This window comes from Xylaria bambusicola (genome assembly GCF_022495145.1).
Source record: "Xylaria bambusicola strain CBS 139988 unplaced genomic scaffold F5B22scaffold_27, whole genome shotgun sequence".
Classification (NCBI taxonomy): Eukaryota; Fungi; Ascomycota; class Sordariomycetes; order Xylariales; family Xylariaceae; genus Xylaria; species Xylaria bambusicola.
The window spans coordinates 506,325-531,027 of record NW_025953580.1 but is presented as its reverse complement, the minus strand read 5'-3'; the positions used below and the strand labels follow the sequence as shown (position 1 = coordinate 531,027).

The window sequence follows — 24,703 nt, the reverse complement described above, 5'->3', positions numbered from 1 at the left end:
AATTACTTTAATTACTTTAATTACTTTAATTACTTTAATTACTTTAATTACTTTAATTACTTTAATTACTTTAATTACTTTAATTACTTTAATTAAATTAAATCAATTATTTATAACTTTAATTAAGATTAAATTAATTATTTATAGCTTAAATTAAAATTAATTTAATTATTTACTTTATTAATTTTTAATTAAATTAATTATTTAAACTTATAATTAAAATTAAAACTAAATAATTAAATTATTAACCTTAACTTATATAATTAAATATATTTATTAATTAAAATTATATTTATTTATTTAATTATATATATAAAAAATTATTATAAAATTAAACTATTAATGCATTTCCCATTTAACCTAATTACCTAATTAAGCTGGCCACCCTTTTAACCTATATAAAATCTTATTATTTTAATCTATAATAACTTTACAAATATTAATTATACAATTTAATAATTAATACCTTTAAATCCATTAATTAAAGGGGAATCTAAAGGTATTTTTTACTATTTTTTATAAAATTTATTAAACGAAATATTAAGCAATATATTAATAGGGTGCTAAATAAGAATTAATTTAACGTTTACTTTAGCGTTTAACTTAATAACTCCGCGAATATAAGTTGTATAAACTGATAAAGGATACTATTAAATAGCTCCTTTTATTATGAATCTAATGGTGTATTTTATGATTTTATACGATTAACATTCGTAGAGTTATTAAATTATTACGTAATTAACGCACCGACGTTATTTGTATGGGCTAGGGGGGTGGCCAGCTCAATTGGGTGGCTAGGTCAAGTGGGAGATGCGTTAATAATAAAGTATAATAATAAGTTAATTATAAATATAAAAGGTACCTTTTAATTCGTTCAATACTTTTATATAATTAAAGGAATTATATTTAAAGCTTTTTAAAGGAGTGTGGCGAGCGTACGCTACCGTGGCAGTGCAATCAGCGTGGTCAGTGCGCCTGGTTTGCAAGGCTACTACTCTACGCGCCGCCCCAATCCAACAGGCGGCGACGACAGCGAATACTGGAAACGCATATAAAATAATAAGGTGAAGAAATAAAGGTTGTCCCGCGGGCCACAACCGCGCGTATAAGGCCTTTATCTCAACTAAGGTGGTGGGCACTACCCACACCACGGAAACTACCATACAATTAACAGCCTGGACGGCTAGTCTACAAGGCTAGGAGCCGTCACTGGTCCAGCAGGTTTGGTACTCCGCTGCCATCATGGTTGTCGCTCTCGGTTTCTCATATCTTTAAGGTGGTTTGGCGCGTCTGTAGATAGTATTTCGTTTTTGTTTTTCTTTTGTTTATCTCGTTAGTCTATTATAGCTTTAGGTAGTGTAGTCAAGTCCACAATTTGGTCCGATTTGTTTGGAAGGAACACCTGTATCTTAGTCAGACTCCGTCCTAGGGAAGCCTTCCGTAGGAAGGCTTCTGGCAAATACTCTCTGAATAATCAACAACTTTTCCACTCAAACTGAAGGCCTACCATTGTTCAACGTGGAGGGGATTGGGGGGGATAGAGAAGGGGGGATACGAAGAAAGAAGAACCCAAATAGGGGGGCCGAAAGGGCCCCCCTTGAGGTCCCTAGGGAGAGGGAGGAGGCCTTCCTCTCCTTTTTAAGTAGCCAAGGGATGTAAGAGGTGTGAGAGAGTCCAGGCTTTCTTGTTTTCCCTTTCCCTACCACATAGCTGGATGATGAGCACCAGCTTACACAGGGCTGAGACGCAGCGAGGCAGTGGCTAAAGGATGCATGGGGTTTTTATCCGGCTTTTGCACGGTTTTACTCATGGCTATATAGGTAGAAGGACCGTGCCGCATAGGCGACACAGCGCGCAAATAATAATATAATATACCATTGTTCAACTTGTTTCGTTTTGTTTGGCCTTCGTGAAGTAAGTCGCGCTTTCGCTTTTTCTTATGGAATTTTCTTCCAATACTAACACATAATGACGCTAGGCCTTTATAATAATATTTCAAGCAATAACCTGTATTGTTGTACCCTTTTAGGGTTTGGCGCTTTAAGGCGTGGTATTTCTGAAAACAATTGTTAGATTGTTGCGAACTAATAGAAGGAGTGGCTAACGGCGGTATAAGGGGACCAGCAAGGCTACGAGTAAAGTAGGGTTATAAAGGCTAAAGTTACGTAACAAGCGTAAAGTGTTCGTACAATTGGAGAAGGCGGGTTTAAATAGACCACAAAGGGGAAAGAAAGAATGATGTGACTCAGCCCAGGTTGAATAAATGTACAGGACACGTAATTCACGACACACCAAGGGCAAGTATGACGAGACTTTCTAGAAAATGGTGAATACAAATCCGGTTGAACCATGATGTAACTGCAAATTCCAACTTAAAAACAGCGGACTTGTTATAGGATTTGTTACGATAAACCTTAATCGCCTCGCGTCCGAATATGTAAACAAACACATCCCCCATCCTCTCCATTTCCCCCTTCTTGTTTTCTTCTCCTCCAAGCCTCAGCTTTCTATTGCAATAGACCTGACGTTTTACTTGCTAGTTCAAGTTCCCGCTATCACACCACTCCACACTTTCACTGCGCGTCTGACCAGTGACCAAGACTAAAATGGTATCCAACAAGAACAAGAAGAACTCGAGACAAGGTGCTGAGGAGACCCCTCGAACTTCCGAAGCACCTCGAAGCATCACCACCCCGTCCCCCATCGCCGACCCTAGGCCTCCGACTCCCCGCACTCTCCAACCCAACCGCCAGGTAGTAATACCTAGTGTTTCGCCGATTTCCCCCCCTGACGCTCTTCGACCCAACGCCCGAAAGGCACTGGCACGATCGAGCGTAGATCGACTCCAGCACGCCTACGAGGCCTCGGGCCGAGAGAAGAGAAACTTTTCCCAGCTGAGCTCTATTAGTGCTGAATCGAGAGAACATACGCTGACTAATTCCGGGCAGGATATCGACATCGACGACGAGACTAGCATGAAGCATCAACTTCAAGCTCACGATCAGAAGATCAAGGTGGCGGACTCCGCATGCGAGGCGGCACAAGCGACGATACAGGAGCTTAGGTGAGTTATCCCATTAACCTTGCTCGAGTAATAATGGCTAACCAGTCGAATAGGACATGCTGGCAAGATGGCTCGCTCGAGATGACACGCGGCCAATTTCAAGACGAGATGAAGCGCCAAGACCGAGAGCTTGGCGCTCTATTCGTGGAGAGGGCTCATATGCGTACGTCGAGATTTGAGCTTGCAGCCAGGGAGGTTGATGCGGAGATGTGGAACAAACGTGCCCATGCCGAAGATTGGGCATACATCGACCAATTAGTTTCACGGATCCAGGAGCCTTCGTGGGCCACAGTGACGATGAAGAACCCCCGCGACTCTGGCAAGCAAGAACGCTGGCGGAAAGACGTCATCAAGACCTACGGCGCGAAAAATGACAAGGAAAAGATATGGTGTCCAATATCCCGACAATATCTATCCTCATGGATGACTACTGCTGCTCACATTGTTAGATACAATGTGGGTGAGCCAGCAGCAGTCCATCTGTTTGGGCCTAGCGATAATTCGGACGGACATATCTGGAGTGTCAGGAATGGAATTCCTCTGTGTAAAGAGTATGAACAAATGCTCGATGACGCGAGGATAGCCATTGTGCCTACCACAGACGGCAGTGGTCTTATGGTGGTGATTTTAGATGAGGCCGAACGTGAAGAGGAGTGGGATCCTACAGACCATTTTCCCACCGGGAAGGCCCTTCACGGACGGACTCTCGAATTCCTAACCGATCACCGCCCATCAATGAGGTATCTTTACTTCGCATTTGTGATCAACATTTTGCGACGACAGAGGTTCGAAGTTGATGGGTGGTGGAAAGACCGCCTCGAGTATGCCGATATCCCTTTTTTCCCCACCCCCGGGGAATGGATTCGCGAGACTACGCTACGCAAACTTGCAGTCAGGATAGGACATCTTCCTATCGATGACGCCGGCAAGTTTGCGACTACCACCTGCAGGGGTAGCCAGTTAGAGCATCCATCTTTAGTGGGGGCGAGCGAGGGCAAGGGCAAGGGCAAGGAGACCGACATCGCGACGGATGAGGTGGAGGACGATGCGTTCAGTGACTTGTTGGCACACTCATTGAACATGGATACGATGAAAGCCCCAGAGCCGGACGACTAATACCGGCAGTAAGGCATAAGGTAGTGCCACATATACCCGGTAACTAGCCGGTATCTATCTGACACTGACCGTGAATCTTCTCCTTTATCCTTCTTCCCTTTGAAGTCGGCCGACTATGGGTTGAGATGGTGGCTTGTGTTCAATCATTCGAGTGTGAATTTCTCCTTCTCCTTCACTTCTGTGTCCTGATTACCCTCCTTTCTTGTGTCAAGATCATTGATTCTAGTAATACATTGACTAACGCATAACAAATCATCCCCAATTTAGCCTCGATCTTCGTCAAGTGCGACGGGATTGACAGTCTGTTCGGGTGTGTTTTGCTGTCACGAGCTACCTTGAGATACGAGGCGCTCTAGTCCGAGCAATGGGAAGGGACGGTTGTTGTTATTATTGCTGGAGGTGCTGGGAGAAGGGATGAATATCTGATATCGTTGCTCATATCTGCATTTTTAACATTCTTATGGTCTATCACTAGGGTCGAACTTGTGTAGGCAATGAGGAATGGGGCATTGAGAGACCGGGGGTAGAGATTTGTTATATTAGTTAGTCATTTTGTGAATCAAACCCTAGAGCCGGACTGGTTCCGGCAGTAAGGCTCGATGATCAAAAAGCCTACCCGTCCCGATTACAGGCGTACTGTGACAGACAGCTGGGTCAGTATTGAACGTGCTGTGCTCTAAGATAACTGTGCGCGGGGAAGAAGAGAACTAAAATCGCCCTTAGCACCAGGAGCCGCAATCTCAGCGGCATCAGACGTAGTGCGCGAGAACTTTAGAGTAGTCGTGGTAGGCCTTCAGTTTGAGTGGAAAGTTGTTGATTATTAGAAGTGTATCTGCCAGAAACCTTCCTACGGGAGGCTTCCCTAGGACGGAGTCTAACAGACAGAGTCTGACTAAGATACAGGTGTTCCTTCCAAGTCGTTTGGGTAGCAATTAGTGACATTGGAATCCAATGGTCGATATTTGAGTGTGGACTAGGACTGGTCCTGATCTCGGCTTGAATATCAAGAGTCCCTGCTGCTGAGATATCCAAGCACGGGGCTCCCACAATTAAAAGCGCAAAAATGAAGAGGATCGTGATTTTTTTTAAGTTATAGATAATAGATAGGATTCGTTGCTTTACAAACCGATTGTGCAATCGTTTCATTATTAAACTCGGCGCAGCGACCCCTGTCCCGCAACAAGAAAACAAAACTTAATCGAGGATATCATGGATGGTCGTTCTCTCTTTACCCCACATCCGTCGCCCTTGTCCATGGTTGGGAATAATTATGATGCTGTCTGCCAGGATGACCATAATGCTTTGAGCTGTAATAGTCCTCCTGATTTGTTGGACTATGCAGCCAGCGGCGCGAGGCGTGCGATTGATTGCCGAGAAACAGTTCACGGTAGCGACGCAACTGATTGTATTACCGTATATTACGACAATGCTGTACACGTTAGGGCTAGGTTTGAGTGTCATGACCCTCCACTGCCGCGGAAGCCGACTAGGGAGGTCGTCGCCTGGAAAGACTTACCCAAGAAGCTTCTTGTCATTACACTTGCGAGGCTCAGCGAACCTTTGACACAAACCTCGTTGCAGATATAATAACCCTTTCTATAACCCATCCATAGCCTCTCTCCCTGGCCTGTATTTTCCTTTGCCCTACCGCTGATGTACTCCACCAGGCCTATATGTTTTACCAGTTGCAATGGTGTATGTGTCTCTAATATTTGATTAATTACCTTGTTCCTCGCTCTCACGCATGTCATGGGCGCAAAGGTGGTCTGTTCACCAGGTTTATACTACAAAGCTCATTCGTTTAAAAGAAAAATAAATAAATCTAACTAATTGTTGGTCGAAGTTGACCCGAGCCTTTCCGATGCTGTCATTTCTAGCCAGGCAGGTATCCTGCACGCCAGTTTTACGGCAGCCCAATTTCTGACTGCTATATTATGGGGTCGCGTAGCGGACTCGAAGTTCGCAGGCCGTAAAACCGTCGTCTTGATTGGCCTCCTCTGTACCTGTGCGTCAACAGCTACTCCCCCATACTAATATCTCTTCATACTCAAGCACTTTGTCTAGTGATATCATGCCTAGGCTTTGGATTCTCGAGGAGCTTTTACCGGGCTTTATTCTTTCCATCCCTTGGCGGTATCACAAATGGAAATATCGGTGTCCTGAGGACCATGTTCGTACCTTTTGAACTATCATGGTGATCATATCAGCGCTGACGGCGTTGCCATGCAGGATTAGCGAGATCATCCGCGAGAAGAAGTAAGCGAACATTGCTATCAATCAAGAGGGTAGAGTTTATATAATCCCTTTGCAGATATTAATCTAGGGCTTTCCTGACTTTACCCATGACTTTTAACATTGGTGTCATTGTAGGCCCTATCACAGACCCACAATTTGCTCCGTAATAAAGGGGACATTGGCATGGATAGGGTTAAATCTGCAGTAGGTCCTATACTGGATTTGCAGTAATCAGGTATTGGTAGGTGCTAAGGGCTGTAGTGGCTTATAGTGCGCCACTAGCGCCGTTTTTTCCCATACTATCTATACCTTCCTACACCTACCCCTTTTACTAATTATTAACCTTTAATAACTTTTACGATCCTTTAATTCTATTATTTCTATAACCTTTTATTACTTTTAGTACCCATACGTACCTTTTTATTAACTATCGTGAGTTCTTCATTAATTGTATTACTTATTATAAGTTTTACAGTTTTTTTAACTTTAAAAACTATTCTAAACTTACTTAAAGGTGGTGTAAAAGGTGGTCCCCTATTTATAATAATTGATAACCTCTAAATATTACTTTATAACTATGTAACTACTTATGGCTATAGCTTTATTTAATTTAACGCTTTAAATTATAAGGATAGTACGTTATATTATTATATAGTTTGATATAACTGTTTAGGAACTTTTAAAACTAAGGCTATCGTTAATAAAAAAGCGGTATTTTTAAAAAAAGTTAACTACCCTTAATAGGGAACTTTAACCTCGTTTTAAGTTAGCCCCTATGATTAGATATTTTAACTTTATTAAATGAATAATACCTATAGCTACTTTATAAATAATTCTATCTATAATAATCCTTTTAACCGCTTTTTAAATGAAAAATAAAGATCTTTTATTTATAACCTTTATAATAATAGCATTAAAGCTGGTTAAATATTATATATGCTTAAATTTACCTACTTAAATATCATTATTATATATAAAGATATATTTAATATTATTTACAATTAATGCTAACTTAAACTTAATAGGTTTACTTTAATTGAAGCTTTTATTAATAAAGTTTTTAACTGTAAAAATGAAGGTATTCTAGCTTTTTATATTAATAAAATTCTTTTAAATAAAACCTCTTGCTTTAGCCTTTATTTTTAAACCTATAAGCTTATAATCAAATGTTAGTAATAATAGCTATAAATCCTTAATATTGATTATATATATAGTATTAACCAATTTAACCTTTTGTTAGCTATTATTAGTAGGATTATTTATAATAGCTAAATAATGCCCTTAGCTTTTGCATTATTTACTATAGAAAATAGGAATAGCTTTAATTTTTTTATTATTAACCTTATTAATCTATTTAAAGGGTTAACTATTGAAAACTAACTTTCTTTCCTAACAATCATCCTTACCGATTATTAAAAAGCATTTAAATCTACACTTATTAACTATTTCCTTAACGTTTAATAATAAATTTATATCTTCTATATTAATAAGAATATAATCATAAAAACTTAAAGGAAGTGGGTTAACCTAAGGGTTATTCTAGATAAAGAAGGGGTAATTAATATATCTATTAAAAACCAAGCTTTTCTCTAGTTAAATAACTATTATATAAAGCCTTTTAATTTTGGATTTCTTTTAATAACTATACCTTATACCTATATTAGCCTTCTTTTCTATTAGGCTTATATAATCTACTCTTATATTAAAGTTAAATTTAATAAAGCTTAATTATATATAGCAATTAAATTTAGTTATAATTAACAGGCCTATATCCAATATATCCAACAGGTATATATCTTAAAGAAAAGGGAATAAATTAATTATTACACTTTGCAATATTAAAATTATAATATATAAATTACATCACTTATAAAATCTTTCCATAATGCTATAAAGTCTCTACTTTATTTAAAGGCTAAAACCAACCTGATTACACTAAATAACACCCTTAAGAAGTTTATAATAGCCTAGTATAGGAATATTTATACTATACTCTTATAAGAATATATAAAACTTCGTTAAAAAATAACGGGTTATACTTAGGCTAATAATATTATTACTATATATAGCTGGAAAATGTTTACTTTGCTACGAATTAAATATTAAAAGGCTTAATAATATATTATATAACCGGGACACCCCCCTCCTCCTCCGTTACCACCTTATAACTATACAATTAAAGGGCAATATAAGCTTTTTTACTTTTATAATATTTTAAAGAAGATTAATTTTTATACCCAAAACACTATTATTTTAAATATCAGCTATACCAAAATTAACCCTTTTTAACATCACTGTAACCTTTATAATCTGCCTCATTTAGAGTCTGCCTGCTATAGCGTACAGGATCCCCTTATAATTCCGCACGTTAAAAGACCTTATTCGGCAGTATATACCCTTCAAAATATCCTTAGTTCACCTGCTACACATCGTTCGTATTAACAAAGGGCCTTACAACCAGGTAACTTTAACTTAAATCACTCTAGATCTCTAAGAAAGGAACGATCAAATTAAGAACTACATAAACAGTTACAACAAGAACAAAGGAAAGGAGTTATTAACAAAAGAATGCAAGCGTAAGCCAAGAAACACTAAAAAAGTAACAATAATAACGATAACCCCTTTATAAAAATAATTCCAAGCGGTAACAACACCGTTAAAGCTATCATAATCGTTAATATAAACAATAAAACGGAATTAATACTATCTAAAATTGTTATAGCAGCTTAAGATAAGCTAAAACCTAATATTAACGATATTTTAAGTTAAAGTACTACGGAAGTAAATACCTAAACAAGCAGCTAATTTAAAAACAAAGCTATAATCTTAATCGTAATTAGGTTATATATAATTTATATGTAAAGTTATTTATTCGGAGATTCTCGAACTTAACGAAACGTAAAACTTAGCGATTTTCTTAATGTTATACTTCTAAAATATATAGCTAAAAAAAGGTGGTGGTTAATAACCCACAACAACCTCACACCTTATAACCCCCAATTTTAATATGTTTTTCGATGTATACAGTATACAAATGTCGTAGCTAGCTAAAGTAGGATTGCCAGCAGCTGTATACTGCAGATCCAATGTGGGACCTATTGCAGATTTAACCCTGTCCATTGGCATCGCGTTAGGTCAAAAGTTGAAAACCCTTATCCTGCGAGAAAGAGGCTCCATAGCATATACCCTGCTTCATTTGCGCGACACGAGCATCAGCAGAGTCACTACCATTGGCAATGACTACGAATTCTCACCCCACAACTCGGCCGAGACGGCGTCGAGCAACCCGGACACACGTCGACGATACACGAGGCGATTGCCATTTAGGCAGATATTCACACGCAATGTAACCTTCACCTTCATCTCACATTTCGTCCTGGCAATCCATATTGGCACATTCAATTCACTCTGGTTTGTTTTTCTCTCCACGCCGGTGTATGATCCCGCGAAACCACAGCCTCCAGGATTCCGGCCACGGCTGCCCTTCAGATTTACCGGGGGGCTGGGTCTCTCACCACAAGCAGTAGGATTGGCAATGGCAATTCTGGGCGTGATTGGGATACTGATGCAATTGTTTCTAGAATCCGAGCAGAGCGGGAAGAACGCAAGGCACCCTGGAGCTCGGAACAATGCCTACCTAGCACAGGTGTCTCTATCATGGGGTATAAGCTGAGAAGATGATGATGGTAAGTATAGCATGAAACTGGAAGAACAGCTGCATGTACAGGCCAATAAAAGAGGCGTGACTGTAATCTTAACAGTTTGTTTAAACTCGGTTACCTACCTATTTGCCATGAACTTGGTGACCCCCCCTGTCGTAAATACCCCCTTAGGTACCTAGGTACCTACCAGCTCTGCTACCAGTATCACGTATGGAGGTACTTGGGTATCCGCAAATGTACATAGGTAACCTACATCTGGTAATGCATTATTTGTACTACAGGTCCCTATGTCGGTAGGTAGGTAGGTAGGTATATACAGTAGGTATCTGGTACCCACTCCGTTAGCGCAGGCTTGTACTAAACTTGTAAGGATTCTACCTGCCTACCTTTAATCAGTACCTCTTGAGGCTAGGCAGGTACCCAAGTACTTTACCTCCTGCAGTACCTAAGTACATACCTACTCCTGACTTCGACCTAGACTACCTATTGACACTCACTCCAATTATTACCACCCGAGATCTGATATACCTACGTCTCTTGATGCATCGTCAGCCTCAGCTTGCCCATGCCAACGTTGCATCACCAGAATCTTGACTTGCAGAAAGAGTGGCGACGACGACCTGGAAGCGACCATCAAGAAACGAGAAACGTGCCCACGCCGACTACCGGTACCTCACTACAACTTGACCAACCTGACCACCTGTCCTGGCCCACTCGCATTTGACAAGACGGCTTGGATAGCGGCCGTATCTGGATACTACGCGAGTTAACGTCGCCGTCCTATAATCTCTCTCGCCGTACCAAGGTCACGACCTCGTCTACCTGATTGTTACAAACGATGCACCCAATGCACTGAGCAACGACAGCCACAAGCAGTATAAGCAGTAGAACCAACACTACTGTTGGGCCCTGTCCCTGCCCTCCCTTTCCTCCTCTCTTCCTCGTCTTCTCCAATAGCGACTACACTCAGCACCCACGCATTTCTCCCGGCTAGTATCTGTTCGAAAACAATGCCCCCCATCGACCGCAATGATTCTATCTCGCCCATGACCAAGAGCGCCGGGGATGCTTCTCTATCCTTGGATCAGCTCGACATGTCTACTGCCCCCGCTCGCCGTTCCGTTCCAGTGCGCGACATGCCTGTATCCCCCTCTCAGTTGCTGGAGCTAGCCGAGCGCTTCAGGCTTGAAGGATTACACGACGATCCGGAGCATGAACCTCACGATCCTGCTTCACCCCAGCGTGACCCGACCCCAACCACACCAGAGCGCTTTTCGCCTGTTCAGCTGCCTCTTTCAAGACGACCTCACCCTGTGACCTCCGTACCCGCTCATGATGATGGTGTGCTCGACGAGCCTACGTCACCAGGTCGGCGCAGCGTGCAATTCGCTGGTACCGACACCGTTGTAGAGCCCCCAAGATTACCTCACTCGAGACAGGCCTCGTGGGACGATACCGATATGATGGGCCGATCTCGTGGAGAGAGATGGATGTCAAAGCTGAAGTCCACGCTCGGTAATAGCGGAGTCGTTCAGCCTCCAAAAGCACCGGGCTTTACCGAATCCGGGGCTGCCTCTGCCGGCAGCTCTCCCGTGCTTAATAGGTCTTTTCATATGCCCGATACCCTGAGCGAAGAGCAGGGGAGTGATGCGGATGTGGAAGAGAGCGGGGATGAAACACAGCACAGAGACGCACCCAAGATGAAAAAGAGAAAACGGATGAAGCGGCGCCTTAAACAACTCGACGTTTTCACTGCCCCTAACACTCCCAGACAGCCGGACGAGTTCGGATCCCCTGGTGTTGGTGGTCGTTTTCAGGGTCTCGTGAGACGCTCAACTATGCCTGATACTGCCGAGCACCGAGCTGGTTTATCAGAGGGGGAGGGCCGCGATCAACTAGCAAGAAGGAGGCCTGCTTGGAGACGTGGCAGTTCATGGGTAGGTACTCAACGCAATGGCAATGCCACCACCGAAGACGTCGAGAGCGGCCAAATTCGGACACCAGGTCATCGCCGACGGATCTCTGAGATGTTCGGTGCCGGTGCCGGTGCCGGTCCCGGGGTTGCGACAGGCGTCGCATCCGATGGAGAGGCTCTCAGCGCACCGAGGAGACCTTTCTTGAGCTCTGAGAGAGCCGCAACCTTTGGCGCCCAGAGGTGGAAACAGGTCAAACACACACTCAGGATGTTAGGCAAAAAGAAAACGGACCAATTTGACTTTTACAAGTCGGCCGAGCTCATTTCGGAGCTGCGCGCTGTGACACCCGCCGTTGTGATTCTTGCTAGCATGCTGCAGCGAGACGAACATGGCAATAAGCGCATCCCGGTCCTACTCGAGCAGCTCAAGATACGTGTCACTGATAGCTGTCCTGAGGATAGCACGAGTGAGAGGCATTCTCTGTTCACGATTTCTCTAGAATATGGCAACGGAAGCAGCCGGATGACATGGACCGTTACCCGCAGTATTCGAGAAATTTGGAACATACATTGGAAATATCGACTCTCACTCAAAAATGACCGATCGTTACCAACCACTACAACACAGCGTAATCGGCCTAAGCAACCTGCCTTTCCCAGAAAAGCGTTTCCGTATCTCAGGTCATACCAGAACCGGGACGAGTCTGATGAGGAGGGTGGAGCTCCTGGGGCTAGGGCAGACGACACTGCTGCAGAAGGCACTGCACCTGAAGGAACTGCTGGAGAGGGCACTGCAGCCGAAGGTACGGCGAGTGATTTCGATAGACGGCCCAATACAGGCAGAAAGAGGTCTCGTATGAATAATTTACTCCCACGCCGACAATCTTCTGGCTTAGGAGATGGCCGGGAAGGATCTGGCCTGAACCCCCAAAATGCGGCGGCCATACAGAGGCGATATATTGAAAAACAACGGAAAACCCTCGAAAAATACCTCCAAGACATGATACACTGGCTCATGTTTCGACCGGACAGCAATCGGCTTTGTAAATTTCTGGAGCTATCTGCTCTAGGGGTCCGATTGGCGGCAGAAGGAAATTTTCATGGAAAAGAGTGCTACCTGCATATCCAGTCTACGAAAGGGATTGACTTCAGACGCGTACTAACGCCTCAGAAGGTAATAGCGAGGCATTCCCGTAAATGGTTCCTGGTCCGCCAGAATTACATCGCTGTCGTCGAGTCTCCTGCCACTATGAATATATACGATGTTTACCTGGTCGATCCACTCTTTCGGGTGGAGTCTAAGAAGAGCAAGTTGAAACGTTTTGGCAAGAGAATCAAGGGCAGCACAGAAAAGGAAAAAGGGAATGCTGCAGCCACTTTTACCGACGAAGAGGCACTGGGAGATCACCATACCCTCAAAATTTACACAGCTGAAAGAAAGATCAAACTGTTCTCCCGTAATCAGACCATTTTACGACAATTTGAACAGTCAGTCCTGGATATGTTAAAACAGACCCAGTGGCACGACCCTCATAGATTCGGCAGTTTCGCCCCTGTGAGGAGAAATGCATTTGCTCAGTGGCTGGTTGATGGACGAGACTATATGTGGAATGTGTCGCGTGCTATTAGCATGGCCCAGGATGTCATTTATATTCACGATTGGTGGTTGAGCCCTGAACTTTATATGCGTCGACCAGCATGCATTAGTCAGAAGTGGCGGCTCGATCGCTTGCTTCAGAGAAAGGCCAGGGAAGGGGTCAAGGTCTTTGTCATAGTCTACCGCAATGTGGAACAAGCCATCCCGATAGACTCAGAGTACACCAAGTTTTCCCTGCTTAACCTGCACGACAATATCATGGTACTACGTTCACCAAACCAACTGAAGAAGAACCAGTTCTTCTATGCTCACCATGAAAAACTTTGCATTGTCGACCACGATGTGGCTTTCATTGGTGGCATCGACTTGTGCTTCGGCCGATGGGATAACCCGCAACATCCGATTAACGACGACCGACCTACAGGGATGGAACCCGATAACGATGTACCTCGGGATGGGGAGCACTGCCAGCTTTTCCCTGGTAAGGACTACTCAAATCCTCGAGTACTAGACTTCTTCAAGCTAGACGAGCCCTACGCTGAGATGTATGACCGGAGCAGAGTACCACGAATGCCCTGGCATGATATTGCTATGCAGGTTACTGGACAGCCTGCACGAGACCTTACGCGTCATTTTGTCCAGCGATGGAACTACCTTCGTCGTGAACGAAAGCCTACGCGACCAACGCCGTTCCTACTCCCCCCACCAGATGCCAATGAATCCGACCTTGCTGGTCTAGGCTTGTCTGGTACGTGTGAGGTTCAGATGCTGCGGTCGGCAGGTGATTGGTCACTGGGTTTCCCCAAAGATCTTAGAGAGCACAGCATTCAGACCGCTTATGTCAAACTTATTGAGGAGTCTGAACACTTTGTGTATATGGAAAACCAATTCTTCATCACTAGTACCGAAACCATGAGCACCAAGGTTGTCAATCATATAGGAGATGCCCTTGTTGAGCGCATTCTCAGGGCACACCGAAACGACGAGGAATGGAGATGCTGTATATTGATTCCACTCATGCCTGGTTTCCAGAATACCGTTGACCAAGCCGAGGGGAGTAGCGTAAGACTGATCATGCAGTTTCAGTATCGAAGTATTTGCAGAGGTCCCCATTCTATATTTGGCCGTCTACAGGCTGTAGGCATAAATCCTGAGGACTATATCTCCTTTTTTAGTCTACGGGCGTGGGGTCACATAGGCAAGAAGAATGCGTTGGTTACAGAACAACTCTATATTCACGCCAAGACTATTATCGTGGACGATCGGGTTGCTTTGATCGGATCTGCCAATATCAATGAGCGATCTATGCTAGGCAACCGAGACTCCGAAACGGCCGCCATCGTTCGAGACGCAGATATGATGTGGTCTACAATGGCTGGTGAACCCTATCGCGTAGGACGATTTGCTCACACACTCCGGATGAGGCTCATGCGAGAACATCTTGGCTTAGATGTAGATGCCATTACTGAAGAGGATAGAGGGACAGCTTTCAATGCAGATGCCGAGTTTGAGACTGAGATGAATGATTTGTATGGTGATGATGATCAACATCTCAACGCCGAAATCTCAGCTCATGCTCAGTCCACCAATCACTCTGGACAGCCGAAATTCGGTGCTACTAGAAGCTTCAATCACGATACCCAAGAGCCTGAAAGCGTAAGGCCTTCATCATCCGCATCTTCGTCTTCTTCTCTATCTTCGGGCGCCTCTAGAGGCGAATCTCTTGAACAGGACGTTCGCATCCACCAAAATCCCAATCATGCCAGAGACGTAGAAGGCTTTGGCGCAGACCATTGGAAAGAGGCACAAGAAACGGGACGAGACCTCGGAAGCGACTCGACTGTTCTCAATGGCCGAGAGGTTGTCCTCTATCGATCTGGTCAACCGGCGAGACCTCTGGGCAAGCCTTTGACTGATAGTTCAACAGGCTCTCACGAGGAACAAGGGCCAGGGAAAGGAAATATCGAATTTCCCCCCACCTCTACCCAAGGTCAAAGCCAGCTGCCCACGGGGGCGCAGCTTGTAGCTCTACCAGTATCGGATGATGCAGATATAGGAGGTCCGGCCGTCCGAGTTGACGAATCTGGGCGGCGCAGCTCTGAGTCTTCTAACCCATTACTTACGGATATCACTCCAGCTAAGATTGAGAAGCATTGCATGCGCGATCCTCTCAGTCCCGCATTCTGGGATGACATATGGACGAGGGTAGCAAGGAACAATACTACATTGTACCGCCGTGTTTTTCGATGTATGCCAGACAGCGAAGTGGCTACATGGAAAGACTACCACGAATATGACGAATACGCCCGCAAATTTGCAGATAGCATGTTTGGACAGAGGAGTGGTGATGATGAGACCAAGGCTCAGATGACCGAAGTTAGTGGCGCGGCAGCGAGCATAGCGGTTCCAGTCATTGCATCGGCCGGACCCGGTGTTTTGCAAACACTGCAAGAGAAAGCAAACACAGTACAAGAAGGCAACCAGACAGCCCCCGTGGCCAGTGGAGGTTTAGACGCCTTGTGCGAGAAAATACAATCAGCCGATCTAGATCAGCCGACCCAGGTGAAGCCTGGTGATCCGAACCTTGAAACAGAGAAAGTCGGTACGAAGCAATCTTTAGAGGCGCCGTCTCCTGTTCAAGCCGCCGGAGACGTTCCTTTTCCAACACTTGATGGACAGGGGGGCGTGCATGCTGAGACGCAGAATGATAAGAAACAGGATCGACGTACAACCTTTTCGGCGTCGGAGAAGTCGGCACCCGCGTCAAACATGGAGAGCACGGTATATAATCATAACTCGACGAAGCGCCGCCGACGGGCCACTACTAAGGGGAGTCGACGTGGGCCTGGGCCTATCTTCCCGTATGATGTGCTCAGCCGTGAGGATGCCGAAGAATGCTGTAGCATGATCCAAGGTCACCTTGTTCAGTTCCCCTATGACTGGCTTGAAGCCGAAGAAAAGGATAATCATTGGCTATATCAGGCGGACATGCTGGCGCCAAAGGAAATTTAGTAAGTCCAGTTCTCATACTTCCCGAATGTTTCGGCCGTTGTGTAGATAAATCTGTAACTAATACCTGTATAGCAATTAAACCATCGAACACGTCCCCCTCACAGCTGTCGCAGCCTGCTTGTATAAGCTGTCATGTTGCACGTCACCGAGCCTCGAACACTGTTGTATCTCGCCTTCGACTTCAAACCCTTATATCCCACATCCATTTATTATTTGTGTGAATGATCGGACACCGCCTATAATTTCACCTGGCACTGACAAAAACTGTTGCGGCAAAAAGCATTAGTTAGATTTGCATAATGATGTTGTCCGCTTGCATCGCTTGGGCGTTGGTTACTATCACCATATATAATATCCCATTGCTTCGGTATTTGTCTTCACCTTTAAAAACATATATTTCGTTTTCAGCGCAGCCTTGTTGCTAGGAAGGTTGTTGAATCTTGCTCTGCTCTTGCTACTGTCACGTGCTGAAGCTTTGCTTTGCTGTGTGTTTCGATGGCCTGCTATGCAGCGTTTGAGTAAATAGTATTTTTAGTTAGGTACTACATGGAGATGAATATCTGCCTCGTATATCTTAAATTACTCGGGTGTACTTTTATGATACCTGACCGCGCCGTGTGTAATATTATAGATAAGAATCCTGCTCCACAGTGAAGCTATATTGCACTGCACTAGTATACTCTGTACTCCCTGATCTTCCAGGAGCCAGCCTCTCGCCTGATTTGTTTATTCCATGACCACAAAGGATGTTCAGTCCATTAAACGGAGAAAACGCTCGTGTTGCTTTGTTACAGAATCACCCAGCGCGTCATTGGATATCAGTCACCAACCATGTCTATATTGAGGGTATGAAACTGTGTTGCCGTGGACAACGGACCTTAATTATTTCTCACACCGCAGCCACAAGCATGAAAGGGTAATACATTAAGAGAGTATCGATATATATTTGCACGACGATCAAACAAACAAATAGGGGTCATCCCGGGGTATCATTGTCGGTAGCTTCAGGTTCCCTCTAACGCGCATAAAAACAGATATTAAAGACATGACCCAATTAACCTACCCAAATAGCGCTTTCTATATTCTAGTCAATTTCCATGCCCCGGGTATATATGCTATGTATAGGACCTGCCACAAAAGGAAGTGAGAAAGGAACTAATTATGAGCGGGGACTGTTGAGTAGAGTAGTTCAACGACTCCGCTGGAAATTCCCTGATCTTAACGAATTGGAATGTCTTGCATTTGTAGACGTGTAGGGCGGTCAAATTAATGGTGAGACTTAGAAATTGCACGTCGAGTGACAAGAACAAATATGCCAGGCCGCTTGACTTCTCCCTGGAAACTGTAAAGGATCTCCTTGTGATCAATATCGAAATCTTCCAATAACCTGTCTTCAAAGTTGGGCGCGCATCGGCATATCACAGAGTGCTAGCCGTTGCGCAAGAATGCTCAGATTCGGCCTTAGACAGATTGGCACCCATGTTGAACAATTCTTTCTAGAAATTGCAGTTGTGATGCCCGCTGGCCCGTAAGAGGCCTGATAGGAATGTACGATGGGAATAGAGGAAAGCAATATCCAACAAGAGGGCCTGCTACATGTGACTGTGTGTAACGCTGTATTCTGAGTTCGGCCTGTTGTAATACGTACTATCGGTGTAATTGCCGCTGTCATCATTATTCGCTTAGACCTTCTCTCAATGCTTCAGAGTCTACAACATCTGGTGTTGTTTTGATAGCCGGGGCTTTCTTCTTGGCAGAAGCAGCGAGATACTCGGAAAACCCAGGGATGGAGCCAGGTTGGTTAACACCGGGCGGGCGGCTTGAGGTCTTTGCGGCATCTTTCTCTATCACGGGTTGTGCAGAGACGCTACGTTGTGAGCTGTCGGTACTAGCACTGATCTCGCTGCCTCCCCACAGCCGCCAACCAACCCATTTACCCAGCTTCGATGATTCATCTCGTTGCGGTTGCTGCTGCTGTGAAGACGCATCGGAAGAGTGAGATCGCAGACTACCCACGGGAAACGACCCAAAACTGTCTCGTAAGAGAGCGCTGCTTCTTTTACTGCCGCTTACTGACAACATTGGACGCGCAGTGACAATGCTGCTTCCTGTTACAGACGAGGCAGACCCGAGTTGCCCTATTGTAAGTTGACTAGGTCTTGATCGTAACGTGTGGATATCAAGGCCACCTGATAGTGATACAATGGACTCGTGGGACAAGGTCCGACGAAGGTATCTTGTGTTGGGTGGATAGTCAGAGTCTGTTGTTTCGCTAGGGCTCGGAGGGTAACCGTCATTAGCTGCGCCAAGGCTTCGCAAAGAAGCCTCGTCGTCAGTAACCGAGGTGTCCATCGTTGATATTATCTCTGTTGGAATTTCGGTGCCGTCCGACGACTCTTCTACGATAGGATGTGCGATGGTCGGCGGAGCGGGGCCGAAAGGAAAACATGTCGGCACTTGGAAACTTCGCGCAGACATGCCAGAGACCTGTTTCCTATGTGCAGGTCGCCAATCCGGGGACATCGGGTCGACACTCGACGTGGGCGATTCTGGGAACGACCCAGCTGGTGGATCAAACACGGAGCTTCTGTAATTTGAGCGAGGCGAACTTGGTGTGGACGAAAGCGTTAATTCAGATGGTTGTTCAGAGATTGATGACCAACGGTTTGAACGTATCGAATTCTTCCGGGAATGGGGGGCTGACGAGTGCCTCATCATCAACCCATGTGTTGGAGTGTTTGAATGGCAGAGAGCCGGTGACGGAACAGTACCAGTCGTAAGCCCTAGACGCTTTTTTCTGGCCTTTCTAACTTCTGGTTTGGGTGTTGAGACATGATAATGGTGATGAATATGTAACTCCTGTGACACTTTCGTTGGCGACCTTGGTTCCTGAGCATGCGAATTTTTCACGTCAAGCTCAGCACTCAATGTCGGCATTGTGCTGTCTTCATCATCTGCAAGAGGTTGGTGACACTCCAGCTGATTTCGAAGCGCCTGTATCTCGTCGTTCGAGGTGAGAAGCAATTCCCGGAGCTCAGCAATAGCATACTGCAAATTAGCATTATCCTGGAGCAAATCGCGAACAAAATGGCCAACAACATTGTTCCCTCCGGGATTGATTGACTTGGCAGCAGCAGCACCCTTTAACCGTCCGGCTGCCATATTTAACTCTTTCTCCATGTCGCGCTGTCTTTCGATCCGGTTCATCATCTCGACATGATGTTCCCGTTCTTCTTTTGCCTCTCTCTCTATGCGTTCTAGCTGTTCCTGGAGGTTATTGATACCCCTCTCTGCTCGCTTCCATCTCGATGTTGCCGATCTGGCTTCCTCGCGCGACAAACACAAAGTGCCCTGTAGCTCAGCCTGTTCTTCCTCCAGGGATGCAATCTGTCGCTCCAGAGCCTCTGCGCGGGTAGTATCGGCTTCCAGTCGCCGAATGGTCTGCTGAGACGACAGCAGGGTGGCCTCTAACGATTTTATATGGGCCTCGGAATCAGTGATGGTCGTGTTGAGGGCTTCGAGCTGGTCCACAAGATCCCTGTTCTCTGCAATCATTTTCGAATTCATGGCCTCGAGTGCCTTGTTGTCTCCCTCGAGCTGCTCGATACGAGCAGTCAGTTCATTTCGGTCGCGTTCAGCATCTGCCATATAAGACTCATGACGAGCAAGAAGCGCCTGAAAAATGGATCTCAAACTTAGCGTGTGTTCTCATTGTTCTCTCTGTGCTATACCGTCGGTGCCTGTGAGATTGTAGTGCTGGGGCCAAGGAGCCGAGGAATGTGGATCGATGACAGACAGTCATGAAGCATGCAGAGTCATTTATACGCCGTCTCCAAAGTGGCAGAGGCACAGCAACAGTAGACGTCAGGGAAAGGAGCAGAAAGTGGGGGGGGAGAAGACGGATATAACGTACCTGACCCATGCGGGCGGCTTGGTGAACATCTTTTTCGACGTTGTCGAGAATGGCATTATTGTGTCTCAGAAACACGCACTCGAGAGAGCCACAACAGCACTTCAATGGTGAGGTGCCAAGGGTCGTGGCAAGCTGAGAAGAGATGGCGCCGGACTTGCCGTTGACGGTGGACATGAGCGGCTGGGGATCAGCCATGATGGCAGCAATGGAGGAGCTGAGGTGTGTGGGATGCGCATAGACGAGATTAAATCAACGAGTAGCAGCATGCTGAGATGCGCAAGATTATACTACCGTACCATGTCTCAAGCAGAAAGTAGCAGCAAAGAGGAATTTTGAGGGATATAACCTTGGGGCCCTCAACGAAGAAAAGGCGAATGAATATGTTAAGGGTGACTTGTTAACAGTCGCGGCGGCGGCGACGATATGATGATGATGATGATGATGATGATGATGATGATGATAATAATAATAATACTGATGATAACTATGAGGGTGGGATTGAGACTGGTGACACTGAAGATTGTATCCAAATGCTGCTGCTGCTGCTGCTGTTGTGGTGATGGTTGGTGGTAGTACTGTTACTAGCAATCCGACCAATCTCGGTTAATTTGGATTGTTTACATGACAAAAGTCTTCAGTACACACGCTGTGATGTCGGATAATGAAATCACTTGGACGCTGTCTCAGTCCGGGCTGTCTGTCTGTATCTCCCAGACCCTCTTCCTCAAGATTGAGGCCTTGGGTGGTGAGAAGGAGAATGCTGCTCGTGATGTAAACTATGTCCAGCTCTGCTCGAGGTAGGTAGGGATGCGATGATCAAGGGGTCCTAGGGATCTCGCGTCGTGTACCACACTGTAAGTAATGGGCGGGTTTTTTTTTTTACCTACTGTGCACTGACATATGTACTTACCTACACAGTAGTAGGTAGTTAGGTACATAGGTAAGTAGGTACCTACCTACCTACATACATATGTACTATGTAGGCACCTTGGGTAGTATGTACCTACCTAGGTAGATAGCCGCCTAAGATGGGCTATCTACCCCCAGCACAATTGAAGTCCAAGTTGTCACTACCCACCCCCGACTTGGCCGGCAAGACAATGCTTCACACAGTCTTAGACAACGATCGATCATGGCTGTCCGGCGAGAGAATGGAATGAAATACACCGTAGGCTGGCAATGGTCGAGGCGAGGGGGTATAATGTCAAGAACGAGGAAATGGAAGAAAGGGATACGAGGAGATGGAAAGAGGAGAGAGAGGGGCGACGAAGAGATGGCTTAACCTTTAAGTATCTACATACAGTACCTTCACATCACGTCCAATGTGTGTAGGTAGGTATATGCACAATGCAGCTTTGTTGTCAACTTCCAAGGTTGTCGCGTACCCGGCCATTTGACGTTTATCGAACCTCCTTGTAGACTACCGTAGCACAAGTTTCCTATTTAGCGCCAGGGACAGCTCACACTCGCATCAACTAAAAAGGTAAAAGGTGTTCGCGTTCCCACTCCCAGCCACCCTCCCCTGTCTGCTCTGCCCTTCTTCTTCTTCTTCTGCTGGGGTGAGGGGCCGGAGTTGTCAAACGGGGGTGGCAACGCCTCACAGCATACAGATCCTATGTACGCAGTATCTCTCACCCACACACATACAGATAATAATACAAATAGGTACGTGCTACATTTCATACAGAATGCACCGCCGAGTAAGCGTGATCAAGTCGGTGAAAGTAGGAAGTTGGTCATGGCCGCCGCCATTGGTCACCTGTGCATGTTGTAAGTGTGTTGGCATGCCCAAGTAGAGCCCGCTTTAGTAAATTACTGCCCATATCTTCCTATCTTTCGTTCATTTACCACGTTCCCCTCCCTCAAATCACCTATTCTAAGTTTTGACGACGTTCTCGTTATCAGGCTACTAGTGACACATCTAGAATGTCTAGGCCTTTTTGGAGTTGTTCCTTCGTAGGCATCGCCCCTTCTCTCATCAATTCTGCTGATTTGGTCATAGCCGGGTCCTTGCCCATGCTGGCAACCGCCACGACAGCTGAACCCTTGCAGTAGTAGGCAACAAACTTGCTCTCCGCTGGATTCCCTTGGAGAACGACATCGTCCCACCCGTTCACCGTGTTGCCGCAGTAGCGCAGCTGGCCCGTAAGGGCACTCCAAAACACGGGAGTGAAGAATTGAGGTGTGACAGACGGGTTAATGATGTGCTTCGCCACAGAACGACCTTGGTTTTGTGCTACGTCCCAGTGCTCGATTCTGGTATAGTTGCCCTGCCCACCCGGCCCATTGTAAGGATAGGTTGCGATATCACCGATCGCATAGACGTCCTTGAGCCCCGCGACGAGGAAGTTGTCGTCCGTCTTCAACGACCCGTCCTGTTCAAGCCGGACCACTTTGTTCTCTTTCAAATACTCCGTAGCCGGCGCAACACCAACGCCCAAGATCACTGCAAAGTTGACGTGTTGAAGTCAGTGATTGCCAGAAAACATAAGAAATCGACACGAATTTTGGAAGCAAGCAGGAGCGTTAAAATCGAGAGAGAGAGAGAGAGAACCTTCTGAAGGGAATAAATCAATGACTCAGGGGACTAACCTATATCGGCATCAAGCTTAGTGCCATCCTTCAATGAAACCGACCCGACTTTAGAAGGATTCGATGCCGACGGTTCGGCCTTGTCGACACCAGCTGACATATAAAATTTAACCCCTTTCGCTTCGAACCCTTTTTGTAGACCTGCGCCGACCTCCTTACCTAACACCCTCTCGAGGGGTGCACTTTCCATGCCGATGATGGATACTGTGTTGTCCGCGGCTGTAGCGTTCGCAACCTCCATTCCGATAAAGCTGCTTCCAACAATAACAATGTTCTTGCCCTTCTCTCCAATGGCATCCACAATGCTTTTGGTATCATGCAAAGTTCTTAAGGTGAAGATATTTTCGAGCACCTTGAATCCTTGCAAGGGAAGATTGCGGGGAGTGCCGCCGGTAGCTAGGACAAGTTTTCCGTATATATGCTGCGCGCCGCTCTTTGTCCTGATAGACTTGCGGCTGATGTCGAGATCGGTGACCTAGTGGAGATTTGAATGAGTCGGGTCTGTCTTTTCACGGGTAGAGCAGCTGGACGTAGGTACAAGTACTAGGTCTGAAGACACTTGGACAAGCCATCTTGTGTGCCTAAGCGAAGTTGTGGGTGAGGGGAAAGCGGGAAGGGGGAAGCGGACTAACCTCGTCCTCGACAAAGTCGATGGATGCGGATTTGAAGAACTCGGCATCTCTCCACTGAGCCTTGTTGACATCGGTAAGCAAAGCTTTGGAGAGCTTAGTCCTGTCAATGGGCAGGTAACCCTCTTTAGTTATGACCGTAATGGGACCAGAGAAACCACCAGCTCTTAAACCCTCTACAGTGCCGATGGCTCCGCTACCACCGCCGACGACGATGACTTTGTCAGTTTCAGAAGTGTTGCTCACGCGGCATCTAACGTTAGGTTTTCTTCGCCCGGACTTGATGGCGGCTTCTTCACCTCGCACGTAAACAGCACCATCCTTTTCGACAACACTAAAGGCTGTGAGCGCGTCTAGAGCGGGTGCATCCTCGACGTCGCCGGTTTTGGCATTGAAACAAGCTGTTCCATACAAGTGGTCAGAGGGGTCTTAAGGGAGCAGGACGGGCGTAAGACTCACCTCCGTGCCAAGGGCAGACAAGACGTCCGGACTTGGTCAGGACGCCGTTGACGAGGGGGGCGCCGTAATGTGTGCACTTGGGCCCGACAGCGTGGATTTGATCTCCACCAGCGTTGAGAAGCAGGATCTTGGCTCCATCAAGGCCTTCGACCTCGACCTCCCTCTTCTCGCCAGGCTGCAGGGCCAGCGGCGACGACACGTTCTTGAGCTTATACTCAGACATGGCTCTGCTAAAAGAAGCGGAAGCGATAGCAGGTGGGCTTAGGTGAACTGGGGGATTTGTCAAGCAAGACCTGGCGTGTACCAGAGACCGGGGCACTCTGAGGCTTAAAATGGAGGATAGGAGTCCTCTGGCGGGATTCATAGGCTGATAGAACGATGGCGCTCTGGGCAATTAAAGGAGAGGTCTTTACGAACGCGGATTGCAAACTCGGAGCAATTTGTAAGAAAGACAGCTGATGACCAATGACGGATACAGACAGTACAAAAGCTGATGAGGGGTAGGAAGA

At 45.8% G+C, this 24,703-nt stretch overlaps 4 protein-coding genes across 4 annotated transcripts; 2 read left to right on the top strand and 2 right to left on the bottom strand.

The window, feature by feature from the left end:
* Positions 1-3,097: 3,097 nt before the first annotated feature.
* F5B22DRAFT_656774 (uncharacterized protein) lies at positions 3,098-4,311 on the top strand (the record flags this gene model as incomplete). The annotated part of the gene is made up of 2 exons (XM_047979992.1): positions 3,098-3,284; positions 3,324-4,311. 2 exons carry the CDS (start codon positions 3,098-3,100, stop codon positions 4,178-4,180), a joined length of 1,044 nt encoding a protein of 347 aa, XP_047829907.1. The 3' UTR covers positions 4,181-4,311.
* Positions 4,312-10,569: 6,258 nt separating this feature from the next.
* Positions 10,570-17,211, top strand: F5B22DRAFT_611131 (phospholipase D). The gene is made up of 2 exons (XM_047975258.1): positions 10,570-16,600; positions 16,674-17,211. The coding sequence occupies exons 1-2, from the start codon at positions 11,088-11,090 to the stop codon at positions 16,678-16,680; spliced, it is 5,520 nt and encodes a 1,839-aa protein (XP_047829906.1). The 5' UTR covers positions 10,570-11,087; the 3' UTR covers positions 16,681-17,211.
* A 687-nt stretch (positions 17,212-17,898) lies between these two features.
* Positions 17,899-20,999, bottom strand: F5B22DRAFT_235186 (uncharacterized protein). Its single transcript, XM_047969894.1, has 2 exons — positions 20,515-20,999; positions 17,899-20,276 (listed from the first exon to the last, which is right to left on the bottom strand). Exons 1-2 carry the CDS (start codon positions 20,707-20,709, stop codon positions 18,276-18,278), a joined length of 2,196 nt encoding a protein of 731 aa, XP_047829905.1. The 5' UTR covers positions 20,710-20,999; the 3' UTR covers positions 17,899-18,275.
* Positions 21,000-22,415: 1,416 nt separating this feature from the next.
* F5B22DRAFT_647639 (uncharacterized protein) lies at positions 22,416-24,417 on the bottom strand (the record flags this gene model as incomplete). The annotated part of the gene is made up of 4 exons (XM_047978905.1): positions 22,416-22,960; positions 23,107-23,581; positions 23,739-24,136; positions 24,195-24,417. 4 exons carry the CDS (start codon positions 24,415-24,417, stop codon positions 22,416-22,418), a joined length of 1,641 nt encoding a protein of 546 aa, XP_047829904.1.
* Between the last annotated feature and the right edge of the window lie 286 nt (positions 24,418-24,703).